At 44.8% G+C, this 10913-nt stretch overlaps 1 protein-coding gene across 1 annotated transcript; it reads left to right on the top strand.

Moving 5' to 3' along the window:
* The first annotated feature begins 4388 nt into the window (after positions 1-4388).
* On the top strand, positions 4389-6362 carry Ccin (calicin). Its single transcript, XM_015492502.2, has one exon. The coding sequence runs from the start codon at positions 4526-4528 to the stop codon at positions 6290-6292; it is 1767 nt and encodes a 588-aa protein (XP_015347988.1). The 5' UTR covers positions 4389-4525; the 3' UTR covers positions 6293-6362.
* The last annotated feature ends 4551 nt before the right edge of the window (positions 6363-10913 follow it).

Here is a 10913-nt window from a genome sequence, read left to right as displayed (position 1 = left end):
CCCCCCCCCCCCCGGACATTTTATATTCCAAATATTTGTGATCTTGAGAAGTGAAGTTTGTTTTATGTGATTGTCACACATTGTGATCTACTTTTGGTAGATATTTAAGAGTATTAAACCTTCCTTTAAATGTGACAAAACACACATAAAGCAGTTTGCATTGGAAGCATGGTGCAGCCCCGGGCTCTGTTTCACAGAATCATTGAGATTTTCAGTTGGAAGACATGAGGTCATCCTGCTTGCCTCCTGGGATTTTCTAATGGAATTGCCAAAGAACAAATGGAGAAAACGCTTTACTTCCTTGCATTTTTCTACCTTTAAATACCAAATACTGCTGCCTCATGTCCTCCCCCAACCCCTTTTCTTGAACTCTTCTGCATTTCAGAGTTCCATACTTACCCCTGATCTCTCTGGAGTCAGATTAGGTCTAGCCTATCCCTCCCCTACTCCTGCTAGATGTCCCCAGCCTGTTCTGGGAGAAAGCCCCTCTCACACTGTCTAGGCTCTTTGCCAAGTGGCCTTGGGTGGATGAAGTCATTGGTGTGGGGGTGAAAGTGAGCTCACTCAGGGTCCCTAGAGGAAGCCCTGTAGCTTCTACCCTGCCCCGCACAGGGTGGGAGCCCAGGCCTATTCCTGGCAGCTGTGACTGCAGCTGTGTTGCTGTTCCCTCCTGGAATGTGTGACAAGCCCAAATGTTCCAGGGAGGTGTCCAAGGCAGGGGGCTTAGAAACGCTAATTTAGTGCTGTGTTTTGCCTCAAACTATGGAAAGCTCCCCTGAATAGCAGTTTTATAAGGACCACATGGTGGGACCAACCCAGAAGCCCCAGCTGAGTGTCCTTGAAACCATGGCATCTCCATCTGTCAAGATAGCTGGGGCCCAGTGAGGGGGTTGCTGGCTTAAAGACAGGAGTCTGGGCAGGCCAGCCTTTGAAATACTTTCCTAAAGGCCTATGTTGCACTGTGAACATGCTCTCACGCTGTGCCCCTTGTTTCATCCAGGAATATTGACTAATAAGACAATAAAATCTTTTCTCTTTTGTGTGATATTTTCTTCCAATGTAATTCATGCCCGATGCTTATTTTGTGGTCTAGGCCGTTCATGATTGTGAATCCCTGTCTTGAGTAACTCAAGTCCCAGGATATCCCCCAATTCCTCTGCTTGTACGCTATGTAATGCTTAAGCTGATCAAATTTTGAACCATGTGACCTACAGCTGGTTGGACTAGAGTGGACACCTGATCCAAGGGCAGCCAGTCCCTAGGCTGACCATGGACTGAGGATTTATTCTAAGACAAAAAGAATTTCCCAATGGAACTAAAAAAAATAAGGATGCCCTGGGTTCAAAATAGGACTGTGGCAAACCAAAGCCATATGTAGCCAGGTTATGAGTGGGAAAGATGGAAGTGAAAAAGACAGTTAAGAGAATAAAAGAAGGGGATATTGGTCCTATGCTTTCCAGTTCCAGGCCAATTCTGTAACTTTGAAATATGCCCCTCATTATCTTCAGGGTTTTGCAATGAACAGATATATAAACTGATGACCGCCCCCCCCCCAATTCAAATATTAGGGTCCCCTCTCCTAGAAAATCTCCATGAACAGAAAATGCTGAGCTATGCAGGAAGCTGAACACGGGTGGGAGAAAGAGATCTGGCCGCATCTGGTAAACTGCCAGTCAATGAACTTCCTGGTGACTCCTAGGGACACCACCAAACATACATACATGGCCAGGTGGTAGAAGCTGGCATGCAGCCAGTCTGTAAGTTAGGGTCTGTTTCCACTGTAGGAGAGATTATAGAAAACCTGCTTTTCAGGACTCAAGAAAAGCCAGTCAGCAAAGCTGGCAGAAAAGGTGGGCACTGACACTTCTTTAATGGATTTCTTTTTCTTTTGTTTCCTTTCTTTCTGTTTGTTTTTACTTTTGAGTCAGGGTCTTGCTATGTTATCAGGTCTGCCCAAAACTCTTGGACTCATGAGATCCCCTGCCTCGGCCTCCTGAATAGGTGGGACTAAAGGCATGCAACTGCATGCACAGCTCTTTGATAGGTTTCCTGAAGATGATAAGCTCCACAGTCCAGCAGAAGCCAAGCACAAGCAAGACAGCCCATTCTCTGCAACCAGAGAGCAAAGAAAGGCGGCAGAGCCCTAAACCTAAGCCCTATCTCTGTGAAATGAGTTGTACAAGCCCCTTCCTCTCTCTGGGCCTCAGTTTGTCCACCCGGAGAAGGTCTGGCACATAGCTATCGATCTCTCAGGTCTCCATGACACCCACTGCCCCAGGCTCACTTTCTGGCTTGAAGCATCTTATGAGAGAGCTCTTTTCTGCTCTGGTGCTCTGGGATCTAAAACAAAAGCAAAGGATCACTACCACTTCCTCCACTGAAATGCCCTCAAGTTTAAAGCCTGTAAAGCAGCAGGCCTGGCCCACCCCACCTGCTCCTGGGTAGAGATGCCCCAGGCAGTGAGGTCTACCAGCCTGGATGCCAATGGGAGCCAGAAGATGTCAGCATTAGCCACCAAATGGCAGCTGCTTCTCAGATCAGAGCTGGAAAAGCATTTAGGAAAAAAAATCCTCTAATGGGGGAGACAGAAGTTCTGAGCCTTGTACAGTCACCATACTCCAAGAGTCTGTCTCTCTGTCAAGGTAACAAAGAGTATTAAAGAGTAAGTTTTAAAAAACAAGTTCAATTACCAAATCCCCAAATATGGAAAAGGAATGAAATGAAAGGAGGGTGACAATAAACAAAAATGAGACTCTTACTAAGGCACAAAGGGAAAAGCTGGAGAGGCTCACGTTCCCAAGGGGGACACTGAATCTCCCTTCGAGGGACACTCGGAGTGGGACCTGGGGTACAGAGTGGAGAAGACCAGGGACCAGACAGTCCCGTCCTCTCTACACCCTTTTGCCAATGCCAGGGCAAGGTGCAAGGGCTTGGATGTCGAGGGCCTTCCTAAAAGCCCCTAAAGCCTGATCAGAATGGGTCCGATGAGCTCTTCTGCCCCACTGCAGGGGGAAGGGGGTAGGCGGCCCTTACCCTGTCCTTAACCAGGCAACAGCCCCCCAGACAATCCCAGGAATTTCCCAGAGCATTCCCACCCCAGCCACCGGTAGGGAGTGCTGGAGGGATTCGGAGCTCCTCTGCGGAACCCCACCCTGAGGTTCCGAGGGACCCTGCGCCTCCTTAGCTGACGCTGAGTGACTCTGAGACGGCCCCCGCTGGGGTTCAGTGCCCCTATCCAAAAAGTGGAAAGAGATGCGTATCTGCTAGACCGTGAGCCCCCATCCTGCCGTTTGAGTTCTAGAGTCACCTCTGGCGGCGGCACATGGAAGCCCGGCGGACAGAGGCACCCGGTTGCTGGTTTCCTTGGGCGGCGCCCCGCGCGGAGGGGACGTGCTCTGGTGGCTGGAGGTGACCCTGCAGCACCACCCTGCGGCCACAGTATCCTCCAGACGCCCTTTCAGGGAGCTTATGGGAAATCATCGCCTCCCTGACAACCACGAAACCAGAACCATCACTACCACAGCGCCCTGCCAACTGCATTTAGTGAAAGTTTATATTCTAGTTATTTTCTTATTTAAATTATAATCTTTGAAGCGGGTACTGTTATTCCCATTGCACAGATAAGGAAACTGAGGTCTGTGTCACTTGTCCATCCACCCCCTTGATAGAGCTGACCCACACAATCCCCGAAATTTTACTAGACACTTGGAAATGTGGGTGAACGGTGCGGTTTTCTGCTGAAATAATCAGGGCTCTGCGGGACCTCCCATCACTGGGGCGTGGCTAGCTCCTGCACACCTGCTTCAGTGAGTGACCCTCACCGCTCCATTTTGAAGAATGGTGTCATGGCCATAAAGGTCAGAAGGCAAAGGACAGGGATGCTCAGATGCTTTGGCACTTTGGTAGAGAAGGGGACTCGATCCTGAGAATCAGAGACTGTGGAAAGCTGAATGGTTAGGGACTTCCCGACAAGGTGGAAAGAGTTCTAAGTTATGGGCAGCTTGGGTTCCAGGCCATGGTCTGTTTCCAACTGCCTCTGTTACCTTGAATAAGTACTTTCTCTTCTCTGGGTCTCACTTTCCCTTCTGTGAAATAGAATTCTTCTAAATGATCTGATAATCTTTTCCCTTCCTCCATCTCCCCTACACACTGCCACACCCAAACTGGCTCTGACATCCCAAAAGCAGCCTTGGACTGAGGTTTGAAAGTCCCAAGTAGGCATTACAGCCCATTCCTGAGCTCCTTCCTGAGCTCTGGGCTTAGATTCTAGGTCCTGGTAGGTTATCTGGCCTTGACAAGTTGTAATCATCAGAAGGTAGAAAGGCCCTATGCCTCTGAGAAAGGCCTCAGGAGGCCTGCATTGTGATGACCTCGTCTGCTCTGTGACATCATCCTCTCTCCCACCCCCAGCTCCTCTCTGCTCAACTGGTCTGCAAACAAACATCAATCTGAATCCCAAAGGCCTGAGAAAGTCTGTTCTCCAGTACCTGCTGCTGATCTTCTGCCTCAGCCAGCAAGAATCACCATGAAATTGGAATTCACAGAGAAAAACTACAACAGCTTTGTGCTGCAGAACCTGAACAAACAAAGGAAACGCAAAGAGTACTGGAACATGGCCCTCACCGTGGACCACCATGTCTTCTTTGCACATCGGAATGTACTGGCAGCTGTCTCTCCATTGGTGAAGAGCCTCATCTCCAGCAATGACATGAAAACCACCGATGAACTCTTCATCACCATTGACCCCAACTACCTGAGTCCAGCCACAGTGGACCAGCTCCTGGACTACTTCTACAGTGGCAAGGTGGTGATCTCAGAACAGAACGTGGAGGAACTGCTCCGGGGAGCCCAGTATTTCAACACACCACGCCTTCGGATCCACTGCAATGACTTCCTTATTAAGTCTATCCGCCGTGCCAATTGCTTGCGCTACCTCTTCTTAGCTGAGTTGTTTGAGCTCAAAGAGGTATCAGACTTGGCCTACTCTGGCATTCGTGACAACTTCCACTACTGGGCCAGTCCTGAGGGCTCCATGAACTTCATGCGCTGCCCGCCTGTCATCTTTGGCCGCCTACTCCGTGATGAAAACCTTCATGTGCTCAATGAGGACCAGGCTCTCAGTGCACTTGTCAATTGGGTGTACTTCCGGAAAGAGGAGCGGGAGAAATATTTCAAGAAGTTCTTCAATTATATCAATCTCAATGCTGTCTCCAACAAGACACTGATGTTTGCCAGCAACAAGCTGATGGGCATGGAGAACAGCTCAGCCCATGTGACCCTGATTGAGAGTGTCCTGATGGATCGAAAGCAGGAGCGGCCATGCAGCCTGCTGAGCTACCAGCGGAAAGGGGCCCTGCTTGATTCTGTGGTCATCCTTGGTGGTCAGAAGGCCCATGGCAAGTTCAATGATGGAGTGTTTGCCTATATCATCCAGGAGAACCTGTGGTTGAAGCTCTCAGAGATGCCCTACCGGGCAGCAGCACTAAGTGCCACTTCTGCTGGTCGCTATATCTACATCTCTGGTGGCACCACTGAGCAGATTTCAGGGCTGAAGACAGCCTGGCGGTATGACATGGATGACAATTCCTGGACCAAGTTGCCTGATTTGCCCATTGGGCTTGTCTTTCATACCATGGTGACCTGTGGGGGGACAGTATACTCAGTGGGTGGAAGCATTGCTCCAAGGCGGTACGTCTCCAACATCTACCGTTATGATGAGCGCAAGGAATGTTGGTGCCTGGCAGGGAAAATGAGCATCCCTATGGATGGCACAGCTGTGATTACCAAGGGTGACCGGAACCTGTACATTGTCACTGGCCGGTGCTTGGTGAAAGGCTACATCTCCCGGGTTGGCGTAGTAGATTGCTTTGACACCACCACTGGGGACGTGGTTCAGTGTATTACCTTCCCCATTGAGTTCAACCACCGGCCTCTGCTCTCTTTCCATCAGGACAATATCCTTTGTGTGCACAGCCACCGGCAGAGTGTAGAAATCAACCTGCAGAAGATAAAGGCCAACAAGACGACCACCTCGGTGCCTCTCTTGCCCAACAACTGTCCCTTGGATGTGTCCCATGCTATATGCTCCATTGGAGACAACAAGGTGTTTGTATGTGGGGGTGTCACCACAGCCAGTGATGTCCAGACAAAGGACTACACCATCAATCCAAACGCATATTTGCTGGACCAAAAGACAGGCGAGTGGAAGACCCTGGCCTCACCACCAGAAGCACTGGACTGTCCCGCCTGCTGTCTAGCCAAACTACCTTGCAAGATTCTTCAAAGGATTTAAACAACTTTTTAAGTGGGAGAATAAGTAAATGCATTATTATTCACAATTTAATGAGAGAGAAAGAGAGGAAGGTGGCCTTTTGGTTCCTTCTTAGCATTCCAGTCTATGCACCCATTTTCCCTGATTCTTTTTCTGGCCTCTGTTTGGCTATTCAGTGTCAGAATAACCCTGAATTTCCACCCACTGGGAGCCCAGGAGACTCTCAGTCTCACCCATCATTCCATATCATATATGAGGTGTGAGGGACTGAGCATGGAAGAGAAGCTAATAATGGGAGAAGAAAGAAAGCTATATCGCTAGTGAAGAGGAGTTTGGGAATGAAGCAAATGACAGGGTAAAAGAGGCAAGATGGTGTAATAGGGATAGGGACTATGGGGCCAGGTGACCTGGTTTGAAAACCAATTTCATTACTTGCTGGGTGATCCTAGGCAAGTTATTTAACATTTCTGTACCTCTGTTTCATTCTCTATAAAAGGTAGATAATAAGAGTGTCTACCCCATAGTGTAGATGTAAAGGTTAAGAGAATGCAAGCAAATTCCCAAGAAAGCCCTTAGCATATACTAAAGTGCTACAGAAGTACTTTTTTAAAAGATAAAAAGGATGGGCGTGGGGGAAATGAGGCAAGGTTTCAAATTCTTCACCCCTTATATTAAGTAAGTCCCCCATGAAATTCTCTTTGAGACTTCCTTTTTCAAAGCCTTCATGAACTTTCCTCAATTTTAATTGTTTTTCTTTCATTCATTTGTATATTCACATATAATACTCAATGACATAGAAAAACTGATCAACTTCTTGAAAACTATATATAAACCATATATAATCCTCATTCATCCACTCATTCATGAATTTACTTACTCATCCATTCATTTATTAATTCAAATGCATGCACACATCATTCACTGAGGTTCCTCTGTGCTAGGTCCCTGTTCCAGATGTTGGGGACAGAGACAATCCATGTGCCAGGGAAGGGAGTGCCTATACCAGTGCCATGCAGCAGGAATGTAGTGTGAGCCACATATGTAACTTAAGTTTTCCTAGTAGACACATTAAACAGGTGAAAAGAAGCTGGTGAAATTAATTTTAATGCACATTTTCTTTAACCAAATATATTAAAAGTATTATCATTTAGATATGGAGTTAATGTAAAAATTTAATGAGATATTCAATGAACTCTTTTTTCATAATGAGTCTTTGGAATCCAGCATGAGTTTTTACGTTATAGCACAGCTTAGTTCAGGTTACTCACATTTAACAGCCCCATGAGATTGGTGGCTATTGTATTAGACCATGCAGGACACTTTAGACATTCTCAGGGTTCAAATCTGCTCACTTCCCTTTTTCTTTTCAATCCATCCTCCACAACCTACTCAGTATCACCTTACTGAGCTCTCTCGGGTGGTCACTCTTCTATTCCCTGACAGGGCTTACTTTCCTCCTTCTAGTCAAGACCTTGGACTTCATAACTGACCTCTCCCGTCCCCTGGGACTTCTCCCATATTTTGCACTTCTTCAACCTTGGGTAGCCACCACTCTCTCTCATTGCCCAGCTGGAAGAATGAAGTCTTACAGATTCATGGACTAACTCAACTGCTCTACTCCCCAGGTTTACTAAACCCACGGTCATCTCTTGCTGATTCCTTATTACCACTCCTCACAGCTCATTATCCAACCCCTTCTGGTGATCTGATCTCCACTCTTCTTTCCTCATTTTCAGTCCTCATATACCTGAGCTCTATAAACATTCTCACATCCACCAAAAGGGAGCTTCTGTTCCCTTTTCTCACCTCAAAGGAAGTTGTACTTCCATGATTCAAAGTTAATCCTTCTACCTGTCTCAGTTCTATCACTTCTCAACTTCTCAAGCTCCTTAGTTTCCCTCTCTCTACATCTTTCTCCTAGCTTCTTCTCTTTGTTCCCTTAATATTTTCAAATTTCTCCTACACCAAAAACAAACCCTCCTCAGCTCTGAAGTTCACCTTGCTATCTACCCATATTTTTCCTAGTTGAACTTCCTAAATGCCATATCTCATTTCCAAATCATCTCAGCCCAGCCCACTTAGTCTCACTTCTGTCCTTTTTGTCCTTTATTGGTTGTATTTCTTTCCTTGAAGAACTGGTGACATCGATTACTCCCACCTGCACCAGAATCATTAGGGTATTTGTTCTAAAGTGGGAGTTCTTTGGCCTGGTGGGATTATAAAGTGGTATGGTGACCAGTGTGTGATAACCTCCATCCTTTCTTGCCAAGCCCCTCTCACACTAATATTAGACCACAAGGCTGAATCAGTCAGACCTTACTGCCTGGAGGAGCTGCCATGGCTGAAGTAGAATTAGAATCGCATTCCTGGCTTTTACTGCTATAAGGCTTTGGCAATTCATGGCAGACAGAAATGATGGCCTTGAAGGATAAGATCTTTGAATTACAACCCAGGTCTTCACTAAAGGAAAGTCAGACATTCATAATTTTAAGGAAATTAGTTTTGAGAGTCTTAGCTTCCTTCCAAAAATCAATCTACCTGAGAATACACTACAATAGAGGTTTCTTTCTATTTCTTTTCCTTTCAAAATTAACTTTCTCTCACTTTACACACACACACACAACACACACACACACAAACACACACACACACACACACACACACACACACAAGCAAGTAAGGGAGCTTTACTCTTTTCAAATATTTCTAAGACACACTGCCCAGGATGCCAAATAAGGGTGGAAATGTGTCGATGAATGCTCCTTTCATTATGATACTAATTACCCAAAGAAGAGTTCCCTATCTTTTCCTGTACTACCTATACAACATTTCTATTAAGGTGAGAAGTTTGGTGTTAAAAACTGGAATATTTTGATCCAAATTGGGTTGTTCAGAAATACAATAATAATTGGACTGGGATGTATCTCAGTGGCAAAGTGCTTACCTCACATACCTGAAGCCCTGGGTTTGATCCCCAGTTCAAAACAAAAACAACAACAACAAAAAAAAACCTTCAACCAGAAATGCAATAATGCCAAGGATTAGCAACATATTTTTAAAAGCTTTATGAAGAAATAATTCATGTACCATACAATTCACTCATTTTAAGTATGCAATATGCTGACTTTTAGTAAACTCATTCACAGAGCTGTGTAGTCATTATCAAGATCAATTTTGGGGTAACTGCCATTACCCCCCAAAAGAAATCTTGTACCCCTGGCTGTCATCCTCTATCCTCCTCATCTTCTTGGTCTTGTGCAACTATTCATCTATTTTCCATCACTATGAATTTGCCTATTTTGGACATTTCATAGAAATGGAATTAGATATTTTATCTGGCTTTTTCCACTTAGAATTATGTTTTTAAGGTTCATCCACTATAAGGATATGTCATATTTTGTTTATCCATGCTGTAGCTGATAGACATTTGTATTACTTCCTTTTTTGGCAATTATGAATAATGTTGCTCTAAACTTTTTGTTGTTCTTTTTAGGTATACCTGACAGTAGATTGTATTTTGACATATTTTACATACATGGAGTATGTATGATTTATTCTAATTAGGATCTCATTCTAACGATGTAGAGTTTCACTGGTGGTGTATGATAAACTTTAATGTGTAATTTTTTCATGTGAATATAATTTATATATATCCAATACCTAGGAGCGAAATTGCTGGATTGTTTTAATTGTATTTTTAAACTTCTAGTCCTGTTTTTCAAAGCAGTTGCATCATTTACATTCCTACCAGCAATGTGTGAGGGCTCCAATTTCTCCACATTCTTGCCAACATTTAATTGTCTGAGTCTAGCCACTCTAAGGGTGTGAAGTGGCATCTCATTGTGGTTTTGATTTGCATTTCCCTGATGACTAATAATTATGAGTATCTTTTCATGGTGTTACTTGATGACAATCATTTAATAACATTGCTTCTTCTGCTCAACTGTCTTTTTTTTCTTTTTGTTTACTTGGGGCAGTACTAGAAATTGAAATAAGGGGCACTTGACCACTGAGCCACATCCCCAGCCCTATTTTGTATTTTATTTAGAGAACAAGGTCTCACTGAGTTACTTAACACCTTACTTTTGCTGAAGCTGGCTTTGAACTCTCAATCCTCCTGTCTCAGCCTCCTGAGCCATTGGCATTACAGGCGTTTGCCACTGCACCTGGCTGCTCAACTGTTACCAGAGAAAGCATTACTCCTGAGGAAGAATTCTGTAAGGATAAAGCAAAGACAGCATGCCTCATAATCAGCAAAGCATTTCAGAACATAGAATCATGGCTAGTCTCTGTGCCTTCCCTACCTGTTGATCTCCTTAAAATATTCCAGATTTGTTAAAAGTATATTAGAAAACATCTGCTACCACACATGTCCTCTTTACGTTTTCACCATTCTTGGTCATGAGAAAGTCTTTCATGTCTAGTTGCATCTTTAAAAGAGGCCATAAAAGTTCCATGCTGGGCTGGGATTGTGGCTCAGTGGTAGAGTGCTTTCCTAGCATGATTGAGGCACTGGGTTCAATTCTCAGCACCACATATAAATAAACAAAATAAAGTCCATTGACAACTAAAAAAAAATTTAAAAAAAAAGTTCCACATTACTTGCAAAAGATTAGTGTTACATCTTTGAATAAAAGGAAAT

This window comes from Marmota marmota, unplaced genomic scaffold, assembly GCF_001458135.2.
Source record: "Marmota marmota marmota unplaced genomic scaffold, marMar, whole genome shotgun sequence".
Classification (NCBI taxonomy): Eukaryota; Metazoa; Chordata; class Mammalia; order Rodentia; family Sciuridae; genus Marmota; species Marmota marmota.
Note: the sequence above shows the minus strand (reverse complement) of the source record. Positions and strands in the feature narration are given on the sequence as shown.